Source organism: Merops nubicus, unplaced genomic scaffold, assembly GCF_000691845.1.
Source record: "Merops nubicus isolate BGI_N331 unplaced genomic scaffold, ASM69184v1 scaffold19475, whole genome shotgun sequence".
NCBI classification, from domain to species: domain Eukaryota; kingdom Metazoa; phylum Chordata; class Aves; order Coraciiformes; family Meropidae; genus Merops; species Merops nubicus.
The window spans coordinates 1-23081 of NW_008609189.1; the positions used below are offsets into that span (position 1 = coordinate 1).

At 43.0% G+C, this 23081-nt stretch overlaps 1 protein-coding gene across 1 annotated transcript; it reads left to right on the top strand.

Annotated features, from left to right (window-relative positions):
• Nucleotides 1-10029: 10029 nt before the first annotated feature.
• On the top strand, nt 10030-22145 carry YWHAE (tyrosine 3-monooxygenase/tryptophan 5-monooxygenase activation protein, epsilon). Its single transcript, XM_008940526.1, has 5 exons — nt 10030-10227; nt 15413-15519; nt 16251-16457; nt 17264-17400; nt 21211-22145. The coding sequence occupies exons 1-5, from the start codon at nt 10030-10032 to the stop codon at nt 21261-21263; spliced, it is 702 nt and encodes a 233-aa protein (XP_008938774.1). The 3' UTR covers nt 21264-22145.
• Nucleotides 22146-23081: the final 936 nt, after the last annotated feature.

Here is a 23081-nt window from a genome sequence, read left to right on the forward strand (position 1 = left end):
TCGCTCGCCGTATCTGGTCCCGGGGGAGGGGGCCAGCGCTTTTCTTTCTCTTCCTTTGCCTTCGGTTGGAGAGAGCTGCCCTGGCAAACCCAGAGAGAGCGAGCTCTCGCCCTGGAGGGGTCGAGTACGTGATACTTCATTGCCTAAAGAAAATGCATAAGCTTTCCATCTGTGATAGGAATTATTACAGATGATTGTACAATGCACAGCAAAAAACGTACAGCATTGTCTTTTCATCCTTTCTTACCTTGTAAGTTTCTGCACTATGCCTGATCATTTCACATCTGGGGGAAAAAGTGGTAGCAGGGAGGAGCTGGCAACCCTGGATGGTGCCTCTTGCCCCAAAAATGTCTGTCTTGCAAATGTTTCTTTCAGCATGTTTCCCTTGCATATAATAGAAAGGGCCTTAATTTTTTTCAATGATGTTACTCTTCTGGGTCTGTTACTTTTTCCCTAAGACCTTATATTTATGCACTGAAAGTGAAATAAATACCCTTGAACGTAAAAAGTGTGAATGCAGTTACACTTCAATTAGTGGTAGGAAGACACTCCACATACTCTCTGCTCATAATATTCATAAGTGGCATGACTGAGTTCTCACCAAATGACATGTTTTGATTGAGTGGTGTGTAGAAAGCTTCTGATGGCACTACTGCAAAATCCTGAACAATGCAGATCTTGGGGAGGCAAATGGAAACTGCAACAGAAAATGAAGGCCTGAATGAGACTCCCTTCTGTGGCAGTTGTGGTAGGATAAGGTAGAACTGAGAATTACACTAAATGAGAAGAGTCAGGTTCCACAATAATTGTACAGACTGGCAGAAGAAAATGTCTCCCAGAAAAGCAGATGTTGGGGTACAGCTTAATTGACTTGGGTGAAGGGGAGCTTGCAGTACCATACTCCATGCAGAGCGTGCAACTTTGGGGGGTTGGGAATTTTTTTTTCTTTCAGTATCTTATTCCTACGTTAAAGGGTGTGAGAGGGGAAGATGCATCTCCTTCCCATTGACCCCCACTCCCAGTTCCAGTAGCATTCCTGGAGCTGGCTTCATGAGTAGGGTGAAAAGGTTTTCCCACCTGGTATGGATGAGTCAGTGCAACTGAAAGTGTTGGCTTTGGTTTGAGCAGAAACCCAGGTTGAGTGCTTGACCAGCCTCTTGGAGGATTCACCATCTTTGGGAGCTTTTGAGGCATGACTGCCTCTTTGGTGTTCTTTTATTTCAGCAGTAAATCAGTGCTTTAGGAAAAAAATCAGGCTCTACCCCATTGTATGGAGATATGCAATGTGAAACAATCAGGCTTCCATCAGCTAATAAAAATTGATTAGTACAGATTACTTTGATGCAGTATTTTGCTTGATGGACTTTCTGTTCTACCACGTTAATGGATGTTTGCAAAACAACTTGGCCAGGTCAAAATGTAAAGGACTTACTGTGCTGTATTGCTTCTGAAGGGTTATCCTGTAGGAGGGAGCACTAAACTTGTCATACTTAAATCAAATTTTTGGGAAACAGTATGGTGAAAGTAGAATTTACTCATAATTTTGCTCTTCAGTTTGATCTTTGAGATACACAAGCATGAGGTCACAGTGATGAATTGGTGCATATAAAATGGTGTGATAGTAGGTGATATCTATAAACATATTGGGATACAAATGTCTTCTGTAACATGAAAATGAGCGTGGAAGATTTTTCATGTTTGTTAGGAGAGCATTAAGTTCTGTCCCATCTTTTTCCTTGAGGCTTCACAAGAGTGATGGGGGTGGGGTGGGGTATAATGTGTGGCTCCTGGCATTTTTAGCAGTGCTTACAATGGCCATCTAACTGTCTTCTTTGGTGTTGCTTACTTGACTCTTGGAGAATTTAGGAAGTGTTGGAAGCTGTATTTGTTAATTGTTGGAAATCTAGCCCTCTAGCTGCACTGCCCTCGGTATATTGGCCCAGATTAAGGGGACAACTTTCTAGGTACTTCTGGAGTGTAAGTAGCACTTAAGCCCTGATCTCTAGAGTTGTTAAGAGATTTGGGTGTCTGACTATCTTAACAGATCTACTTAAGCATGTCATGACAAATCACAAAATGCCAGGAAGCTTACTTATAATACAGGAAGCTTTGTGAGAAGTCTCACTGCTGTTCCTTCAAAGGCTATTATTAATAGAATAATATAGCTCTAAATGGTCTTATTTTTTGGAAAGCAGTTAAAGCAATATTGCATTGGTTTGTGAAATTACCTTACTAACATTTGAGTTTTTTATCAAGAGAATTTATCTGGACTCCTGTAGATGGCCGTTGAATGTTGAAACCAATTCTTCCTTGTGGAAGCTAGGTAACATCTTTTTCATCAGATGAGGAAAGTGCTGTGACACCAGGTGGAATGTAAGCAGGTACTTAAACACTGAACAGCAGCTTTGTACTGCAGATCTTGAAGTATATGCCTTAGTACCTGTGCCTGTCTGTCAGAGGTCTTGATGTTCTGGTGGTCTGGGGTGTGGCTGCTCTGTCTTTAAATGGGCTAGATGGGAAAGTGTTAAAAGACAGAAAAACCTCAGTGTATCCCTAAGAACTGTAGGGATCCAAGAGATAATAGAGTAGGGCCAAGACAATGTTGGAGGAAATACATTGTTAATTTTGTTTACTTAGTGGCCATAAAAATTGACTTTTGATCATGAAGGAGTTGTGTGAGAGAGGACCTTTTTCTGTAATGGCCACCTTGACTCTCCTGAGGTACCAAGAGCAGCCAAAAGAGACAAACACCTACAGTTGGGTGGTTCAGTTCTGTGCAGGGAGTCCAGCAGAAGTGTTGGTGTTCATTGACTTGAGTGCTTGTATTAGAAGATCCCTTAGTAGCAGTTCTCAATCAAGCAGAGAAATGAGTGAGGAGACTCAGTGTTTAGATTTCCCCGTGTTTGCTTTCAAGCTAGAATTTTTGTTACAAATCCTGGAGAAACCTTTTATTTAGCAAAGCATATGTTCACAGCTTGGAGGTGATAGCAATGACTTAGAAACCATGTTCTTGTTGAAAGGAAGACTTGTGGTACTCTGTAGGATTGATTATGCATGAAATACCATTTAGTTGGATAATTTTGCCTTAACTGATCTGTTTCTCCTAGTGCATAGAAGTCAAGTCTGCTTTGTAGAACCATATATTGCAGAGTCATGCAGTCCAATGTTGGAAGAGTCTTGGCTGCATCAGCTGTTAGAAACCTTACACAGGGGATCACACTAACCTCCTGCTTTCTCCAGAAAAGCATAGGCTGAGCAGGAGGGATATTCTTTGGTATTTTTTCTCCCCCTCTGCCTGTTGGTTACCTTAATTTCTGAGAATGTCATTAGTTTCTTTTATGCTCATTTGTATAAAACTCATACATTGTGTAAGTGTGGCATGCTTTAGATAGGGAGCTTAAGATAGGATTATCAATTTTTAGTACCTCAGTAGTGGCACCTTGTCTTTAATTGCCTGTAATAATCTACTCAGGGTGCTTAAAGCAAAGGAAGACCTTTAAAGAAAAATCATAAAAATTTATGTAGTGTGTAAGGGTAAATGTGTTCACTTTACACTTTTAGAAACTAAAAGTACAGTGCTGCAAAGTGGGGTGAGCTACTCTGACAACTCACTGTTAAAGAGGGGTGTCCTCTCACTGAGTGTTCCTCATGTTCACTTGGATTCTAGTCTGATGCCTAGAGCCAGTTCAGTTCTCTGAATTCCATGCAAGATGACCTTTTTTTGAGTAATTATTTTCCGAGCTGATGACCTGAATCAGCCACTTGAGAGGTCAAAGAAGTGTTGAGCTGGCGTGCCGGAATTGGTGGGGATAGAGGAGAGAGCCATCCGCTCACCTGCCCGACTGGTTTGGCCATCTCTGGAGTCTTCCTTGCCAAATACATCATTTCTTAAGAGAACAAAAAACCCTAATATGGGCACTGTAATGGTGTGTTCAGGAGAGTTCCTCATGGATGAAAAGATGAGCCCTGCCTTCACTTGGCTTGTATTAGGAGCTCATTGTAGTGCCCACTGCATATCATCCTAGGCTGGTGCCCACTGGTGCCAGATGGAGGCCTCCAGTTCTGGGGACAATGCCACCTGTAGGCATTAATTTTCACAGTTACACTGACAGTTTAATGAAGAAAATAAGCTGGTCCCTATTTCTTTAGGGTTTTTTTTTTTTTTTTTTGTTCTTAGCTGTTTGCTGCTACTGCTAAGTTAGTACTTATTGTTTGCTTTGATTCTTCTGGATCACTTACAACTGTTGGCATGCTTGCCAGCACAGATCACTGTGTGATTCCACTGGTGATCTTTCTCTGTTCTCAGCACTTGAGTCTTATATTCATACCCTGTTTCCTGTCTTTCAGCCAAGTCTTTATCCATGTGAGGACTTTCCTTCCTATCCCATGGCAGTTGAGTTCCTTAAAGAACCTTGGGTGAGGGACCTTGTCATATGCCTTTGGGAAATCCAGGTAGACTATATCAATCATGTCTTCCTTGTCCATATGCTTGATTCATTCAGAGCATCACAGTAAGTTTCTGAAGTGACAATTGTGTTTACAGAAGGCCATGCTTTACAATACAGCCTCTATGCATATGCCCACTTCTTCAGGCTTTTTAATGTAATCCTGTTAATTTGACAATTTGAGTGTTAGATTAATAGGTCTGTAATTCCTTGTGTCTGCTGGACCCTATTTTGAAAACAGACATATTGTTAGTCACTCTGCTGCTGCCACTCAAGTCTTAACTGAGCAACAGTTTAGGATCAGAGACTAAGTTGTTAGTTGCTACTGATGATCTTTTGTTCATTCCAAGAATGAACAAGTCCCAAACTACTACTGAGTCTTCTCTGAATACTGGTTATGGTGCACGATCTTCTGTGGGGAACACATGTGAAGACTCTCCTGTATTCTTCAGGCTGCCACATTACACTGGATGCATGCACATCTGCAGCTTTTGGCTCCTGAAATGGATACTGAGCAGCAGCTCAAAAGCCTGAAAATCTTGGTCTGCTTTATTCCCCTTAGATAAGAATAGAAAGGGTTAAACTTAAAACACACTTGAGTTTTCTGAAGTGCTTTGCTTTTGCAACTATTAAGCCAAAAGGTGGCATTCTTAAATGCTAAGTTTGATTGTGTTTGTTTCTTTAAACACGTGAAAGTCGGATACTAGTATCACAGTTGGTGAGAGACTTAAGGACTGTGTGATACCTGAACTAGAGGCTGCAGGTGCTGCAGTTTTACCCCAGGAGGGTCTCTTTTTTTAGTACACCAGCTTTTGTTTAGGCCAAGTTTTCTCTTACAAGCACAGACCTTGACAGAACTGCCAGATGCTGGCTACTGCTTTGGTATGATCTACTGCTTCCTAAGTTTTGTGTTCTGTATCAGGAAGGTTTTCAGTGTTTCCACTGAATTTACTGTACATCACCTGATTCTGTATTTCCTTACATAGGGAGGTTCCCCTCAGTCGCTTGGATTTCTAGAGTTTGAGAAGCAACAAATTAGCTTAAGACTTTCTCATCTTTATCTGGTAACAAGGCTTTCATTATCTTGTGACATGTTTTCTTACCAGCTGTGCCCTTTGTACAAATTTGTGGATTGGCATCTAGAGGGTGGCTATCAAACACATACTTCTCAACACTTGCAAACTTGCCCATTGTTCTTTAGCTATCTTTGTCTTTCCTATTCAACCAAAAAAATCTCAATCTCAGGCCATGTAGCAGGCTGTTAGAAAAAAATATCCTTTGTAGGTAGCCCTCAGTATAGTGGCAGCCACTGTCCAAAGCATTCCTCCTTGACCAGCTGCAGGTCTGCCCCTACTGTTACTCCACAGTGTTTGCAAGAAGGAGCCAGGCATCTTAATAATGGGAGCAGAATGTAGGAACTTAAAAATGCCATGGGCATTATTATAGGCAGTTGCTTTGAGTTTCAGTTAAATGCCTTTTTTTCTGTAAGAATACACAGACCTGGTCAGAGCAAATGTCTGTTGTGATATTTCCTAACCAACAGCAAATGCCTTGGAAAGGATATAAATCTAGGGCAAACTTGTCAGTCTCCAGAATATTCTCCTATCCCTCCTCTCTCTTACACTTCTGGTATTTCCTGCTCTGGTGGCATGATCTGACAGGAGCATAATAAGGTGACAGCCACAATCAACTGAAAGGCTAGAACTTAACCACTTAAAACTACAATCTTTGTCTCTTCAGTCTGCCTAACACTTAATTCTTCCATGATGCAGTGTAAGCACTGCTGGATTGTGTATGCAGTGAGTTGTCATTACTGCAGTAATCTTTCTGTATTTTGCCTTGAATGGTCTCTGAGGTTTTCACCCCCTTGTGGACAGGTAAAGCTGTATTTAAAATACAAAATACTTTTTCTGTTGGCAGTCATAGATGGCTTTATTTTTGTATAGAATTCATTTTCTGTTGGAAAAGATAAAGAGAGATGCTCTCCTCTTGCTTTATTGATTGAGTTTGATTATCAGACTTAAACTTTAAGGGCTTGGATTATGGCTTTACTGTGGAAGAGCCAGGCATATGCATAATATTATTTTGTCTTGTTGAAATAACAGCCCAGGTTTTTTTGTACTGTAAGTAAAATTGTGCTCTTCACTAAATTAGAAACTTTTCTCCAACAGCTTTGTAGGTAGGCTGATCAATCTTTTGGTTTTGGGTAAGATACTTGGTTATGGGTGGGATTGTAATCTGTGGTTGTGTATTTAACTAGTAACAGGATTAAGATTTTGGAGGAGACCTTTCAGTTTGTTTCATCACTGTAGTGAGGCTGTGTACTTACTGTGAAGAGCTGGCGAAGCGTGAGGGTTCTCTGCTTCAGCACAACTGAAGATGACCCTGGGTTCTCTCTCCCACCCCCAGCATCTTATTCTTGGTGGCAGCCAGTTGGCAAAAAGTCTGTTTGCCTTAACTCATGGTCATAAAAATACTGGGATGACAAAGCCCGTTTCCTGGTAGTAATTCTGAGCAGGTGACTTCTTTTGCCACTATTGTTTCCATGGTTGTGGTGGTTCTACGAGATGATAATGACCTTCTCTGCAGAAGACTGAAGAGATGCAACAGGGCTACTGTGTACCAACAGAGGCTGTGCTTCTTGTAGGACTGGCTCTTTGGTGAGCTGGACCTCTGTTTGAAGGGCTTGTAGATGGTTAGGCTAGAATGGATAAAATCCTGCAGAAGCAAAGCAATTGGTTAAATCTGTAACGACACCTTTGAGTGTGTTCTGAGAATCAGAGACTCATTTGCAGGGAACAGCAAGTCTTGCATATAGTGTTTTATTTTTTCAAATGTCCATGTTAAGACAAATCTTCTAGGGAAGGGACTGTGAAGGAAACCTGTAGTGCAGGTGATAAAACTTGCCTGTTTTTTCCCCAGTTGTTACAATTTACTGATCAGGCAGAAAGATCTTGGAAGCTGGTACTGTCATGTTTCTCAGCCTCCACACCTCTGGAGTAACTATTACATGTGTATTGTTACTCACACCTATCTCTAACAGAAGGAGCAATTTTTTTTTACTTCATCAAGAAGCAGGTTTTCTGTGGAAGTCTTCTAGTACATGTTGCAGTATGGCTGAATTGCTCTGTAGTTAATCCCAATGGATAAAGCATGGAAGGTTACAAACTGTTCTAAAGAAAAGCCACATCTTCTGTGACCTGTGCCTTGCTGTCTGGCAGAGACTGCCAGCAGGGTGCATGAGCTTGCAAGTGTAGTGGAAAGGACAGGGAATACTTCAGAAACCTGTCAGTTCCAGAGGAGGTGTTGGTGTTAGACAGCTTCCTCTGGCTGTCATAACTTCAGAGATCTAATGGGACAAAGTTAATGGGATTGTGGTTAGTTAAGCTTGCCACCTATCTAAACCCATGCACGTTTGATTAGAGCATCGTGGTCAGACCAAGGATCTTCAGACTGATGGTGGATGCCTGGGAATGAGCATCATAGGGGTATGGTACAGCATGACTGCCTCCTCCTCCTCCTACACCTGAAAGCATTTCTGTTCACTGAGGGGGTATTTCTTCAGCTCGGGAACTTCTGCAGCTAATGGCTGAAGGGAGGGTTCTGCGTGCACAAATCTGGGTTAATTTCTTAAAGTACAGATGTAGTGCAGTTCCAATGACTTGCCTACCTGAGAGCAGTTAAACATTAAGCTTAAAAAGCAGCTCCTTGCTGCAGCTTGGCAAAGGTGCCTGAGTCACAGAGACTGCAAGTCTGAATTCCCAGTTGTCATCTTGGTTCACAAAAATTAACACTGTCAGGCCTTTCGGCTTGGATTGTGCTCTGCTGTTTTAGGAACCTTCAAAATACGACATAAATAATTAAAAAAAAAAATTGAAGTAAATTCATTATCTAAATGGTAGGGTCATCCTTTTAGAAATAAGTCCTTGTGCTTGCGTTATTCAAGTAGCATACTGTAACTGTTCTCATATTGCCTTTAAGTTAAAGTACAAGACTGCATGTTTATGTTAGTATTTATGTATGCAGAGTGTTTTAGGGCAACTCTTGAAGTCTTGAGCAAAAACAGTTCACCATTTTACAATAGTAGGGTGGTGGTTTATGAAAGTTTTGTCAAATCCATGGTGGATTCTTTGTTACTTTCTGTGACGTGGAGAAGCTACTGTTAAGAACAGAGCCATTAAAAATTGTTCAGCACATGTGGAGACCTGTTGGACACTGGTAACATTGTTCCTGTGATGGAGAAAACCTGAGCCTACAGTTCCCCTTGCTGAGATAGTTCATGCCTGTTAAAGATGGTGAGTTTTGACACCTGAGGAAAAAGAGTTGAGCTTTGTTAGTTTGCCATTGCTTGTGCTGCCATTACCCAGCAGAAGATAAGGAGGTGAAATGATGTGGGAGGGTTGGTGGGTAGGCAAGGTAAATACATTGCAGAACACTAAACCAGCATCTTATGGGAGGCATAGCCTAAGGACATTGTCCTGCTTTTGGGAGAAGCTGAAGATGCCATCCTGGCAGATAGCTATGAAAGAGTTGTCCTGGTGAGCAGATGGGGCAGCTGGGGCATGGTCTCCTTCAGTAATGGTCTTGTTTTCTGTCTGGGGGACTCCCACCAGTTCTAGGGACTGGAGGGTAACTGGTGAATGAACTGAAACACTGTGGCATGATGAAACCCAGGATTCCTGGATGTCTTACACTAGGCTCTCAATTAGTGTGTATTTAATGTCTGGCTTTTCTTCTAATCTGTCACAGTAATCATAATGTGGTTAGGTAATGAAAGGATTATAACCTCCTTTAAATGATTGAAGCTTCTACTTCAGTTTGAGTATAGAAAAGCTGTATTTAGTAATAATTTTTCACATCAGGTTTAGGAGTCATTTTCTGAAGATTTTAACTATAAATTAATTTATATTTTGTATTACTTTTCAGCATAAGTAGCTGTTTGACATGGGTTTATAGGGCTGCTCTGTGTATCCTCAGGATGGGTTTTTTTTGTTACTTCTCTAAGCACCTAATTTTTTCTTGTGGTGGTTTCCTCCCGAAACCTTGACTTTCTTCTCTAATAATGGAACTCATCTTTCTCTACATCTACTCAAATCTGGTTACTTTTTGGTTAATTACTGTGTTACTCTATATTCCAGTTGACAAGTCAGTGGAGCATTCTGTAATTCCCTGGTCTGCCCTCACTGTGCTGAAAGCCAGCACACATTTGCTCATGGTCTTGTCACCATTCACTGCCTTTGCTGAAGCACTGTGAAGAAGGCATGTTCCTGTAGCACTGTACTGATAACTCTTACCTGCTGTGGAAAAACGTGCCTGCTGCTAATGCTAAATCCTGGTTCTGTCTCTTAATTCTTAAGAGAATTTTTGGGACTCGTGTCAAATGCATTTACAAGAACATCAGGTACTTCTTTCTGAACATGCCCATTGATTTATTTGTAATGCTCTGGTATAAAAGTGGTGAATAACTGTATGAAAGGAGGAGGGAGTCTGTTTTCATAAGCTATCAGTAACATGCAGCTTCTGTTGGATGGTTTGAAAGATGCTTCAGCTATGACAATAATTGTCTGATCTTTTCCAACTAGAAATGGTTGAATCAATGAAGAAAGTGGCTGGAATGGATGTGGAGTTGACAGTGGAAGAAAGAAACCTGCTTTCTGTTGCATATAAAAACGTGATTGGAGCCAGAAGAGCTTCCTGGAGAATAATCAGCAGCATTGAACAGAAAGAAGAAAACAAAGGTGGAGAAGATAAATTAAAAATGATTCGGGAATATCGGCAAATGGTAAGATGTAGTTGGTGTTCAGCATAATGCCATTTACCTAAGGTCCAGTTCTGTTACCCTTGCCATAAAGTGCCCTGATATTCTAGATTGCCTGCAGTGTGGTGGCAGTCTTGAGAGGATGAAGTTTGCTCCTTGTCTGGAAAATAAATGTGATTGGTTAAGGTTGAGTGTTTAAAGTTCTACTTCTGCTAGAAGCTGCTTTGGATCACACAGACTGACACTTGGTGCTGTTGCTCTGCTCTGTCCTACAGAGCTCAAAATATCAACACTATTGGTTGAAATGCCAAGGGGAAGGATCTTCAGTGCTCTTGGCATAGACACAGGCAGAGTAAAGCCAACTGGCCACTTTCTTTGACTCCTTTACCTTGTCTTTTACCACTGTGGTAGTTGCATTCCATGTACCATGGCCTTGTTTTGTTATTTTTTACCCCAGGTGAAAATGTAGTGAGTTGCTTTACAGGAAGTGCTTAGCAGTTGGGTGACAGTGAAGGATAGTTGCCTAGCTAGTCTTGTACAGCTGAACTGGCAGACCTTGTTACTAGCTCAGACAGCTATGCTGGTGTTGAAATGAGCACTGAGGGAGTATGGATTCTGTGATGGCATCTAGTTCTTAAAACACAGGTTTTAAAATTATTTTTGTGCCTAAGCTGGTGGTTGATACTGATTGCAGTTAAAGCAGTCAATCTGAGATAAAACACCCTATGTTCCTGGGGATGGGGGATGCTGAGATGGGCTTGGCTTCTCAACTGTGAAACTAGCATGTGTAGTAACCTCTAGGGCCTTGCTGTTTTCTCTCTTGAGAGAGGGAAAAATTGATCTACATATCTTTGTGCTGAGTCTAGTCAGTCTGTGCAACTTTACCTAAAATGGAGAACTTGGAGCAAAGCGACTTTCCTCCTTGAGGGCTAGTGAAAACTTCAGCTGTTAGAGCAGTGAGTAGTTGTTCCCTCCCATTACCCCCTCCTTCCTTAAATGATGGTTTAGCAAGGAGCAGGCATGCTCCAGTACTATTTAAATCCCACACATTTCTGCAGAGACTTAATCTCCACTATTTGGGGACAAGTGCCTCCACATGGTTCAGATCTTCACTTCCAGAGAAACAGTGGAGTCCGTTACATCACCTGGCACTGATTCATATACCACCAATGGAAATGTTGGCTTGGAAATCTTTTCTCAGGAATGGCTCTGGGCTACTTTCTGTTGACTCACAGGGTTTCTGTTGCTTTGTGGAATTGTTTAAATCGTGAGTTTCTAATTTTATGCTCGCATGCTGATGGGATGAGGCTCTGCCAGTCACATACAGTCCCAAATACCCTTTCTTGATATGTGTGTAAAATCTTTCTAACAGAACATAGAAAATAAGACAGTAGTTATCTGATGATGGTTTAAATTTGTCTTGTTCTCTGTGCTTCTTGGGGTTTTTTTGCATAATCTTTTGTGGGCAGTTGCTGTCTTCTGCCAAAGATCCTTTAATAATGAAAAGACTGTTTTTTACAGTCCTTTCAAAAACATCCCTCCTTTTAGAGGCAGTACCATGCAGAACAGACCAGTGTGCAAGAAATACATGTGTGTAGTCCTTGAAGTGTCTTATCAAGAAAGAGGCCACATGAAGTGCAGTGCCATGCCAACAGTACCTTCAGCAGTTAAAGCATTCAAGGGAATAGCTATCACAGCAGCTGTAGCTGGAAGGGTGCTGTGGAGGACTATCCTGTAGTCCTCTGTGTCTGGTCAACTCTAGCCTGAGTTTTCCAAGAGGCTTCTGTGTACTGTCTGTAGCTGAAGACCAGGTCCTGTTGTGAGTTAGCATCTGCTATAAGAAGAGTGATAATGGTTTTGGTAAGATGAGGTGGGAGCAGTAAGGGCCTGAAGAACATGCTGCAAAGGTTTGGATTCTGCTTCTCAGTGTGGCTGCTGGCACAGTAGCACAGCTGCCCTGGTGTCATGGTCAGTGTTTCTCTGAAGAGATGAGGCCCAGTGCAGGGTTGGCAGAGTTCAGGTGATTGTAGAATCATAGACTGGTTTGGGTTGGAAGGGACCTTAGAGATCATCTGGTTCTAACCCCTCTGCCATGGGCAGGGACACCTCCCACTAGACCATGTTTCTCAGAGCCCCATCCAGCCTGGTCTGGAACACATCCAGTGGTGGGGCAGCTGACCTCCCTGGGCAACCTGTTCCAGTGACTCACCATCATCACAGTGAAAAACTTCTTCCTGGTTTCTAATCTAAATCTGCCCTGTTCCAGTTTAAAGCCATTGCCCCATGTTCTGTCACTACAGGCCCTCATAAAAAGTCCCTCCCAGCTTTCTTGTAGGCTTCCTTCATGAGATTATGCTTATCTTGTCAAATACCTACATTTGTAGCATTTCTCAAAGTTCAGTGTTGTTGGGAGACCCTCCCCAGGCCTGAAAAGCTCTGAAGAAGGAAAACACTTGTCTGGGGACTGTCAGGCCAAGTTTAAAGCACTGGGGAGCTGAAGAGAAATTACATGTCCATAAAAACACATCTCTCACACCTGCCACCATGAGATGACCTTTCTGAGCTGTAGAGTTCTGCTTGAGTTGAAATGGAAGTTTGGGTGAAAGTAATTATTTGATAGTTTTGGTCTGTATCAGTAGTTATTATAATTTAACACATGGTTCTTAATTTTTGGAGTGAGTTTGAGCTACTAGCCAGTGTGACCTGGGGCAGAACTCAAGGGAGTTGGAATACTGAGGTCACCAGATAAATGCAGCAGAGCGTGTGCATAGCTGTGGGGGAAAATGTCACTGGCTTGGTTCCTGTGTAGACAGGCTGGTTGTGTGGGTCCTGTGGCTGTTTGGATACACAGGTAGGGACAAGGATACAGGCTTAGCAACTGTCCTGCCATTCTAGGTTCATGCTGCATCTCAGTTGTGAGGTGCAGCTATTCTGGGGGGCTACACGCCAAAACAGGTTGAAGTAGTATCCAGGCTGCCCTTCCTGTGGTTGCTTCCTGTGGTGAGTTTCCTTATTTAGGAGACCAGGTGGTTTACAGGCTTTTTTATCTGCAGAGCTGAGTCTGGAAGCTGCTTAAGCCAGCACTACCACTGAAGTACAGAGAGGCAGGGTGGGTTGGGGGGTCTCCCACACACCCACTGGGGTGAGCAGCCTGTCGTGGCTGGTCAGCCTGCAGTGCTGTGTCTCATACTGGAGACAGTGGTGATGGACCCTAAACTGCCTTTCTGGAGTGCCCTGAAGAGGCTTCGTGTGGGCCCTGGTGCTGTTTGCTGCTTGGCAGAGCTCATTGAGCCACGCTATCTAGAACAGCCCCTTTTCATAAAAGGGCTTATAGGGTTTTGTTGTTGGGTCTTTTTGTTTCATTCTTGATCAACTTGATTTGTATTAAATCCTTTTAAACTAAGCATGGTCGGGATATTTCCATTGCCCTGGACAGCAGCTGATCTCTGATAACTTGTGTGACTGCTCCTTTAAGCAAAGCTGAAAAGGTCTGTCTGAGATGAAATACGAGTTTGTACGTATATGGTTATTTAACAAAAGAGGATTAGAAACTGATTTAATTCTTTGCAGTTTTGCTGAAGATCTCTCTGCAAAAGAAGTCATTGAAAAAAGAGGATCAAGAGGAAAGAAGCTTGCAGGAACTGACTGCTGGCCAAAGGTCTTATAGCTTTTGTAGCCCAAGAATATATGAAGTAGATTTTTCTCAAGTGACCATATTTTGGCAACTTCCTTAAGCATTTGTCACATAACTTCTAAGCATAGCATCTAACTCCTCCTCTGAATGTTAGGGATCCTGACGCTGTACAGGAGACTTGCTGTGATTTATCTAAAGGAACTTCTGCAAATCTGTTGTACAAATCAATTTGTGCCAGTTTAACATCTATTCTGGATCTCTAATTTTAACAGCTTTTGAGGATAGGTGCTGTGGTTACAAACCCTGATAGTTTGGGAGCTACATGGTGTTAAAAGTATTACATGGCAAGAAAAGCGCCTAAAGGAAAAAGGGTAGAAAATGGCCTGGGTGGGAGGATAGGGAGGGATAGGAGACCAAATGGGGCTGCTCTTGAGATGGAAGACATGCAGTTTCAAGTAGTTTCTTGTAACTGATGTTGATGCCTTTGCTTAAAAACTTCTTCTTTATAGTAAATAAAAATGGCTTGAGCCAGGGTTGTCTTCAGCTGTAGGTGTGAAAGTTACTGTGACATCCTGAAAGAGCAGCCAAAGGTTATGAACCAACTTAACCACCCACTCCTGCTGTGAATGACTCGGGGTGCTCAGAGCAGGTCTGGTTTTGGCAATGTTGATGGCAAAAGACAACATGTTTTAGCTTTTTTTGGATATGCTTAGTTTCTTTGCTTTCAGCTGTGAAATTTTCTGTGGTAAAACCTAACCTTACAGATCTTGCTTTATATCCTAAATCGGAAAAAAATTAAGGAGATGTGGTCATGTTTTCAACTTTGGCTGTTAAAATCTAATATCTCTTTTTAAGTAAGGCTTTCTGTATTGATTTTCTTTGGCCACAGATCTCACTATTGGTGTGATGATTTCTGCTTTTTCTTGGAGATGTTGCACTTTGCCTTTTTTACCTGCTTCTGAAGTCTTTATCTTCAGAGTTCATTGTCCTTGTATATGACTTCTTTTGTGTGTGGCATATCTTTATTCTGTTCTGATACTCCATGGTTTTTTTTGTCTTGAGGCTCTTCTGCTAGAGCTTGACCTCCCAAGTACTTGTTAGAACCTTCTTCTGAAGGTGCCATTTAACTCCAGTATTTAATGATGTTTAGCAGGTTTGTATTAATTATGTTCAAATTGGCCCAGTCATTATTGTCACTTCCAGGGCAGCCTTCCAGGATCAAAACTGTAAGGAATTGGGAGTTGTGCAAGCCTTGCAGTAAGGAATTAGATCCTGGGACAAACACAATGCAACTGTCTAGCAAGATGTCTTCCAGGGGGTTCACAGTCCCATTACTCAGTCAGGCATTTGTCACACATCACCCCTTGCCTATTCTGTGTGCCAACTAATTATGCAGAACTGTTTTGCTTAATGCACCTGTGGAGCAGCTGAATTTATTGTTTTTTTCTTCTGTCCTCCCCCTCTTTGGATTTTTATAACGTCTGTTTGATATTTGGATGTTTTTGAAATAGCTCTTAGTTTATATGCTACCCTTGCTGCTTCTTTTCATTTTGGGTTTGTGGTTGGTTTTTTTAGGTTGAGACTGAACTGAAGTTAATCTGTTGTGACATTCTGGATGTACTGGACAAACACCTCATTCCAGCAGCCAACACTGGCGAGTCCAAGGTTTTCTATTACAAAATGTAAGTATCTCCTTGTAAGGCAAGGACCTTTCACTGTATCTGAGCTAGAGACAGAAGTAAAGCAACTATACCTGTGTTCTCTATCCACTCAATCAGAGTGATGTCTAGAAAGAGGGCAGTTCACTCCTGTTGAGCCAATATCCCTTTCTGGCTGCCTTTGAGGTGTTAGTGTCCTGATTGTGTGGTGTTTGGAATTAAGTCATGAGAACTTAACAAGCTGTTTTGCAGCTCTTAGATTTAAGAAACAACCAATTTCTTTATCTGAGCTAATAATGCAGCAGTCACATCCCTGCTTCAGTGTTGTACACTGATGAAGAGAAGAAAATTAGGTGAATGGATAAGTGTCATGAAGTGTCAACTTCAAAGTCGCACTGTCAGATGGAAGTTGGCCTCGGAGTGTGTTGCTGTAGTCACTAGTTTGATGCATATTTTTTACTTCCTGAAGCCTGGTTTAAATATTTAAGTGATCAGAGTGTTTTCCCCTGTAGCTGAATTATCTCTTCTCCTGCAGTCAGAAATCTGTGTGGTTAGATGAGATGCAGTTGCCCAGAGGCAGTTGGGTAACAGAGAGGGTAACTGTGATCTGAGACAGTCCTGCCCTGCTGTCTGCACAGCCATGCAGCAGCATCCTTTGTGTGTGAACCTGCTCAGCTGAGCTCTCCAACTGCTGCTGCACCTGGGTGGCTGCTGGGGGAATGCAGACCACTGACTTCTTACCCTTCTGTTTTCAGGAAGGGGGACTACCATAGGTATCTGGCCGAGTTTGCCACAGGAAATGACAGGAAGGAGGCTGCAGAGAACAGCTTGGTGGCTTACAAAGCTGCTAGTGACATTGCAATGACAGAACTGCCCCCAACACACCCCATCCGCCTAGGACTCGCGCTCAACTTCTCCGTATTCTACTATGAAATTCTTAACTCTCCTGATCGTGCCTGCAGGTAGGTGGTGCCTGGGAAGATGGGGAGGTTTTAGGTGAACACCAAACAAAGCAGAAGTGGTTGCTACTTGTGTAACTGCTTTTCCTCAGTGGGAACGCTGGCGTTCTGCCTGCTGGGAGTTGATGACTTGCTTTGTTTGAGGTCGGTTAACTGGAAAGGTTTTCAACTTTGCCATTTTCTTGAGTTCAGACCCATTTGTTTGTGTGGGAGGAGATCTTGTATGAGAAGCAGAGTAGTGATAACCTTGAGTTGATGAGCTAAGGGCAGTTCAGCAGCCTGCCATGGTAACTGTGTGTGCCCTTATCCTGCAGAAGGTGTGGGGTGATTTAACTTGCCTCTCGTGCTGTTGGCTGTTAGACAAGGTAATCACATAGCTAATTTCTGTGAGCATGTATGGAATGACAATAGCTCATCTGTCTGCAGGGGTTCAGCTCGTGTGAGCATAAAAGTGCTGATTGAAGCAAATGCCATTTGTCTTCTAGTCCTGTCATTGCAGGTTATATAACACACTCTTTTAAGCTTTTAGCAGGTCTTGATCAGTTGTATTGCAAGATGTAGAAACATTTAATAAAACCAATATTCTTGAGTAAAAAAGATACTTAAGCACACAAAGTGACAGGTTTTGAAGATGAGAGATACTTGGATCAACATCTAAACACTTAAATAATACAAAAACTTGCCACAGTAGCTATGGATGTTACATAGCCAAACCAGAAGATGGGTGTTCTCAGGCAGAGGTTTAACCTGTGTGCCTCTGGAGTCTGTTCAGCAGTGTGTGTTGAATCTGATCTGTTCTGTGCTCACAGGTTGGCAAAAGCAGCTTTTGATGATGCTATTGCAGAACTGGATACACTGAGTGAAGAAAGCTATAAGGACTCTACACTTATCATGCAGTTGTTACGTGATAATCTGACACTATGGACTTCAGACATGCAGGGTGATGGTAAGTCAGCTCTGCCCTAAAACACTGCTGTTCCTGGCCTCTACCAGAGAAGAGCACAGAAATGTGGATTGGTTTGGTGCTTTACTTCTGTCTCTCCTATAATTGACCCTCCTGGACTTCTGTCCTTTGTTGACCCTGGCTGAGTTGACAGGGGTCAGAGTAGCTTCTGAGATGCTTTTTTGCTCTCCCTTATAGAAAGGGGACATGCAGTTAATTAGTAACAATATTTTTGTTCCTCCTCACCTGGCTGTTGAGGCATCTGTGATTATTTTAAAAGCAGTGAGTTCATCTAATTCAGCTTTTTTTTCCTTAAGACTTGTCATGTTCATTTATGGTTGTCATTCTAACCACACATGAATTCACAGTGCAGGAGGAAATACTGCAAGTGATCTAGTTCCCTTTTTTTTTTCAGGTCACTTAATATTTCTGTTGGCATTTTAGTGGAAGTCTTAGTGCATCACACTAATGACTCTGCCTTACAGCACTTCCCATGTCTTTTAGATAGAGAAGAAACAAGTACAAAGAAGAGAGAGGGATTTTGTAAAATATTTGTTAGCAGGAGAGGGAAAACAGAAAAGCTTGGAGAAATCTAATTTGCTATTTGAGATGTTTGAAGTACTTTTAATCCTCTGAGAAATGCCAGGTTGTGACTCCTGAAGTGGGTGGGCTATTGCCAGAGCAAATACCCAGTCCCCATCTATCCCCTGGTGGTACCAGAGGGTGGGACATTGATTGCTTCTGTTCACTGAATCTGAGAGTCAGTGACATTTCTTGTGGGGAAGAAAAAAAATTGACATACTGAATGGACTTTTTCCTCTTATGTTTTTACATACAATGCTAAGTATAAGTTTACTCATTTAGTACTTTAATTATGTCTGATTCACTCATTATTTGTACTAGATTAAACATACTCTCTAACTAGAAAGATTAAACTCATGTTTTCTTCTGCAAAAACTATGTACTGGAGAGATAGGTGGAAAGAGCTGATGTTTTTACTTGGAGGGAGGGAAGTCCTGTTTAAAGTATGCTAGGTACTTAACATACAGAGGTTTGAAACAAGATCACTGCTGAGCTCCAGGTACATCAGTGTCTTAGAAAAAAACAAGCAATTACTTGAAGCATGGTGATAGCCATGGAGCTTCACTTTGGAGTGCTTTATTTACAACCCAGAGCAGTCTGTGGAATCTCTTCATTGGTTTTGAGTAGGACTGATGGGTTTGCTTTAAACAAGTATTGTTACATGACAGCTTCTAGTTCCTTCCACAGATTACCAGTATTGGATGCTGCAGGTCACGTTTTACCCCTATTTCTTTGGGCTTTTGGCAGAACTGGGAAAACTGTAACTGTGTGGGGTTTGGCTCCTGCATTCCCCTCCATCCTGGTGCTGCCTCGCTGGTCAGGCACTGGGGAAAGAAATTTCATTGTGGGAATTGGGAACAAGATATGGCCTTTTACTTTATTTCTTTAATGAAGCCAAATACCTGGTGCTGTGTGGGAACACTGAGGGTGCAGTTTCAGTGAAGTAAGGAGGCTGGATTGCTGCTGTGGGGTAGTAGCATTAGAACATCTTCCAAAAGAGATCTTTGTTTGCATGTGAGCTGAGGAACGTGTCTTATGTGTCTCATAAGTATTGCAGGAGTTCAGCAAGATGATTTCAGAGGCTCTTTCTTTTTGCATAACCTAGATTCAAGTTTCTTATTTCATAATTAGCTCCTTAGCATAGAAAAATAGGTATTTTTGTTCTTCCTGAACTATTTCAGATTACCCTAGTTGCTGTTTGATGCATGCCAGAAAGACAATGATTATAAAATTTAAGATACTGCAGAACTGCTTAAAATCATGGTGTAGTTCTTCAGGCCTACAAGAAAGACAGTGTTTATGCACAGCATTTAGACATGTGTGCAGTCAGGTTTCCCATTGCCTCGTACCCTGCTCATACACTGACTGAGGGCACTGACCTGTGGCTTCCAGAGCTGCCCCTTGCCAAAGTGGGCAGAGCCTTTGGAGGTGGGTAGCAGCTAACAGTGGCATTGGGAGGTTCCTCACAATTGCCAGTTTCCTGAGGGGTGGGGAGAACAGAGCAGGGCCTGCTCCTTTGCCTTAAGCTTTTGCCTCTTCCAGTTTCAGTGGTGTAGGCTGTGGGAGTGACAGTAACAGTCGGGTGTTACTCAGCTGCTGCTTTCCCATCTCACTCACTGTAGCTTTGAACCATGTCATAGACGAGCTGTCTAGTTTATTTTCACACTTGTAATGTCCTCTTCATATGATTCCTGTTTTCCCCTTCTTTCCTGCTGTATAGATTCCTAAAGGAAAGTCCAACTGTTCATTTCCTAAAAACTCTACTTTGTAAGTCTCCATCGTGGTGTAATGAACCTTTCAGTGCCAGTTTTCCTCAGTCACTAATCGTGCTTGCCTCTTTCACTCTTGCTGCTGATAAATGGCTTGTACCTTTGACTCCATTCCAGAGCTAAGCAACCTTCTACCACTTTGTGACCTGCTGCCCTGCCCAGGTCCAGTGCGCTTGACTAAGATCCAAAGTAACCTACATGTTTGGGGACTGAGCTGTGTACCTGGGTGGGCATTAAGAATACTTGGGCATGAAAAGTACCTTCACAATTGCCTGTTACAGGAGTATTTGCTTAAGTGCGTTGGCTAGAGCATGCTCAGATCTTCTTTAATCATCTTCCTGGGTTAGGGCCTCTGCTTTCCTCTCTTAAACAATCTGCTGTGTAATTAAGTGGTCAATTTTACTGTTGTTGAATGTCAGATGTCTTGTGTTCTAGGCCACCTCTTCCAAAATCTGCCTTGTATTGTATCTGGTGCTAATTCTGAATCTGGACATGCTCTGAGCAGGCATTCCAATTATATGCTGAAACTCATTAGTCTCATTGGATTGGATTTTATTGCTAATAATTTGTTTTAATGGGTAGGTTTTGTTTATTGCCCTTAAGACAGCACCATCTCCCATGGTTAAGTGTAGTTATAAGGAAAACACTTCTGTCTCTGAGGAATGAAGTTGGTGGAGCACATGGAGTGTCAGCAGGGCCGGGGCAGGGCTCTGCAGAGCCTGCTGCCTGTGCCCGCTCCCCGAGGGGCTCCCAGGGCACTGCCTGGCACAGCCCGCTGGGGCAGCTCCGAACCGGCTGCTCTTTCTTTCCAAGAGAAACAAATCTGCACAAAATGTTTTCCTGTAATAACCTCTTGTCACATTGGCTGTGGAGTAGGGACCTTTTTTCACACTTCCTTTGGTAGCTTTAGCACAGGCCATCAGTGTTTCCTGAAGCCGACCGCAGGACCTTGCGGTGGTTGAGGTGTGAGAGAACATGGGCAGGAAGAAGTTCCCTCTCTGACAACTGTTCTGGTCTCGTTTCTGTCACTAGTGACGGGATGTCCTTGGCACTCTGCAGCAGAGATGGGGGCTTGGGGAAGGTATTTTCTGATTGCAGGGTGTTGATCTGCAGCCGTTCTGATGACTGTGTGGCCGTGCATCTCTCCATCAACAGGACCGGTCACGCGCACTCTGTTTTTCAGAGGTGTTTTCGGGTGGTGTGTTGTCTGTTCTTATGACAGTATGTCACCTAATAGCCTGTGCTGCAGTTGTGTATGGAACCTGTGAGGTGGTGATTCCAAAGCTTGGTTTCCATGGAAACGCTTCCCTCCAGAACTGCCTGTTAGGAGCGTGTGGTTTCCGCCAGCGCGAGCGGCGCGTGTGCTTGCATGGAACTATTAATCTCTAGCTGCTGGTCAGGCCATCCTGCAGGGCTTGTCTGTAAAAGCTAACGCCTGTCTTACTTTTGAACACTTGTGTAGGTGAAGAACAGAATAAAGAAGCGCTGCAGGATGTGGAAGATGAAAACCAGTGAGACACAAAGGCCAACAAGAGAACCCATCTCTGACCACCCTTCCCCTTCCCCACAAAAACCCTCAGTGTCACTCTGAGAACCACCAAATCTGACTTTTACATTGGGTCTCAGAATTTAGGTTCCTGCCCTGTTGGGTTTCTTTATTTTTATTTTTTTTTTTTTTTTTTACACAGTTTAAAAGTTCTTAAAAGGCAAGAGTGAATTTCTGTGGATTTTACTGGTGCCAGCTTTTAGGTTCATTAAGACACTAACAGGACTGCGTAAAGGCTCTTTCAGCATTACTGTTGTCTCCTGCCAGATGTGGGGAGGTTGCTGTTAGAAGTGGATGCTCCACCTGAAGGCCCTTAGACTCCTGGGGCAGAGATTCCTTATGGCAAGGTAGTGCACACGTGGTTGCATTTTTCCTTTTTTTATAACTGTTTCAACTGAATTTTATACCAATGTTTAAACTTAGCTGGGTGTTTAGCTTGAAATTACAGGTTGCATTGGGACATCTATTGTAGTGGTTTTACTGTATAAAAAAAACAGAAGTTTGCAAACTGCTGAAATGTTGCTGAAAAAATCATGGTGCTGGTAACAGTTCAACAATCCGTGGCTGCTCATTCTTGCCTGTTCTTTACTCTTCCTCAAAGCAGGTTAGCATTGAAGGTGGCATTGATAAGCCTGCATGCGTGTTCAATATTTTTTCTTTCTCCCTCCCCTTTCCCCATCTCCCTTCGCTCGCTCAACCTCTTTTGTTCAGTATGTGTAACTTGAAGCTAATTTGTACTACTGGATATCTGACTGGAGCCACAGATACAGGATCTGTATTGTTCTTACTGAAACACAGCATGGAATTAACATTAAACTTAAATAAAACAAACCTAAATTAAAAATGCCAAATATTACTATGGCTTTCTTTTATATTTTAGTTATTTCAACAAGAATAACTTTCCTTTGTTGCTCATAATAGGAACACTTGGAGGAGGAGCTCTCCTACATCACTTACTCAGTCCTTCCCTGATCTGGCTGGTGCATTCCTCTCTCTTGCCCTTCCAGCATCACTCCTCATGCCGTCCAGCTTGGTGGCTGGGGAAGGGAAGTGTGTTATCCTCATGTCCACCCTGCTCAGCTGCTGTCCTAAAGTCTTCTGGGAATAATCTGCTCCGTGTAGTAGCTGAGCAGACAGGCTGGGCCTAAGAACCAAAGAGATTCAGGGGGGTCACAGGAGTCACACTCCCCCTCTCAAAACTAGTTAAGAAATGCGATGAAACAGTTTCTACAGCCACCAGCAGGTGTGTTTTGTACAAATTTATTTAGCATTGTCTGGCAGAGGTTACAGAGCAGGGACACAGCAGGGGCAGGACAGGCCCCAGCTCAGCCAGCAGAGCAGCGGGCAGGGCTGGGTGGCAGCAGCTTGGGGCAGGGCTTACCCACAGTGCCAGTGCCGGGTGAGTGCAGTGCAGGGCGGGTGGGGGGACAGGGAGGTGCAGCTGTGAGTGCAGTCAGCAGGCACCTCACAGAGCTGTCCCCCTGCAGGTCGGGTTCTGCAGGAACCGAAGGGGCTCAGCCCCACCTCTGGTCAGGAGTCAGGACTCGTGTCCCTTGGCTGGAGGGACGTGCCCCGGCCGAGGCGCTGGCAGCAGCTGCTGGGCAGGGCACTAACCCTCTCTTCCTCTGTAAGGCAGTACTGGGAGGCACCTGGATAAACACTGTGGGGCTTTACTGTGGGAACTTTCCAGTTATTGCTAAAAAGGAGAGGAGAAGCAGTGTGTGTTGTCTGAAGGTGCTGCTGGGGGCTGCGTGCGGGGGCTGTGGAGCTCCCAGACAGGCACAAGG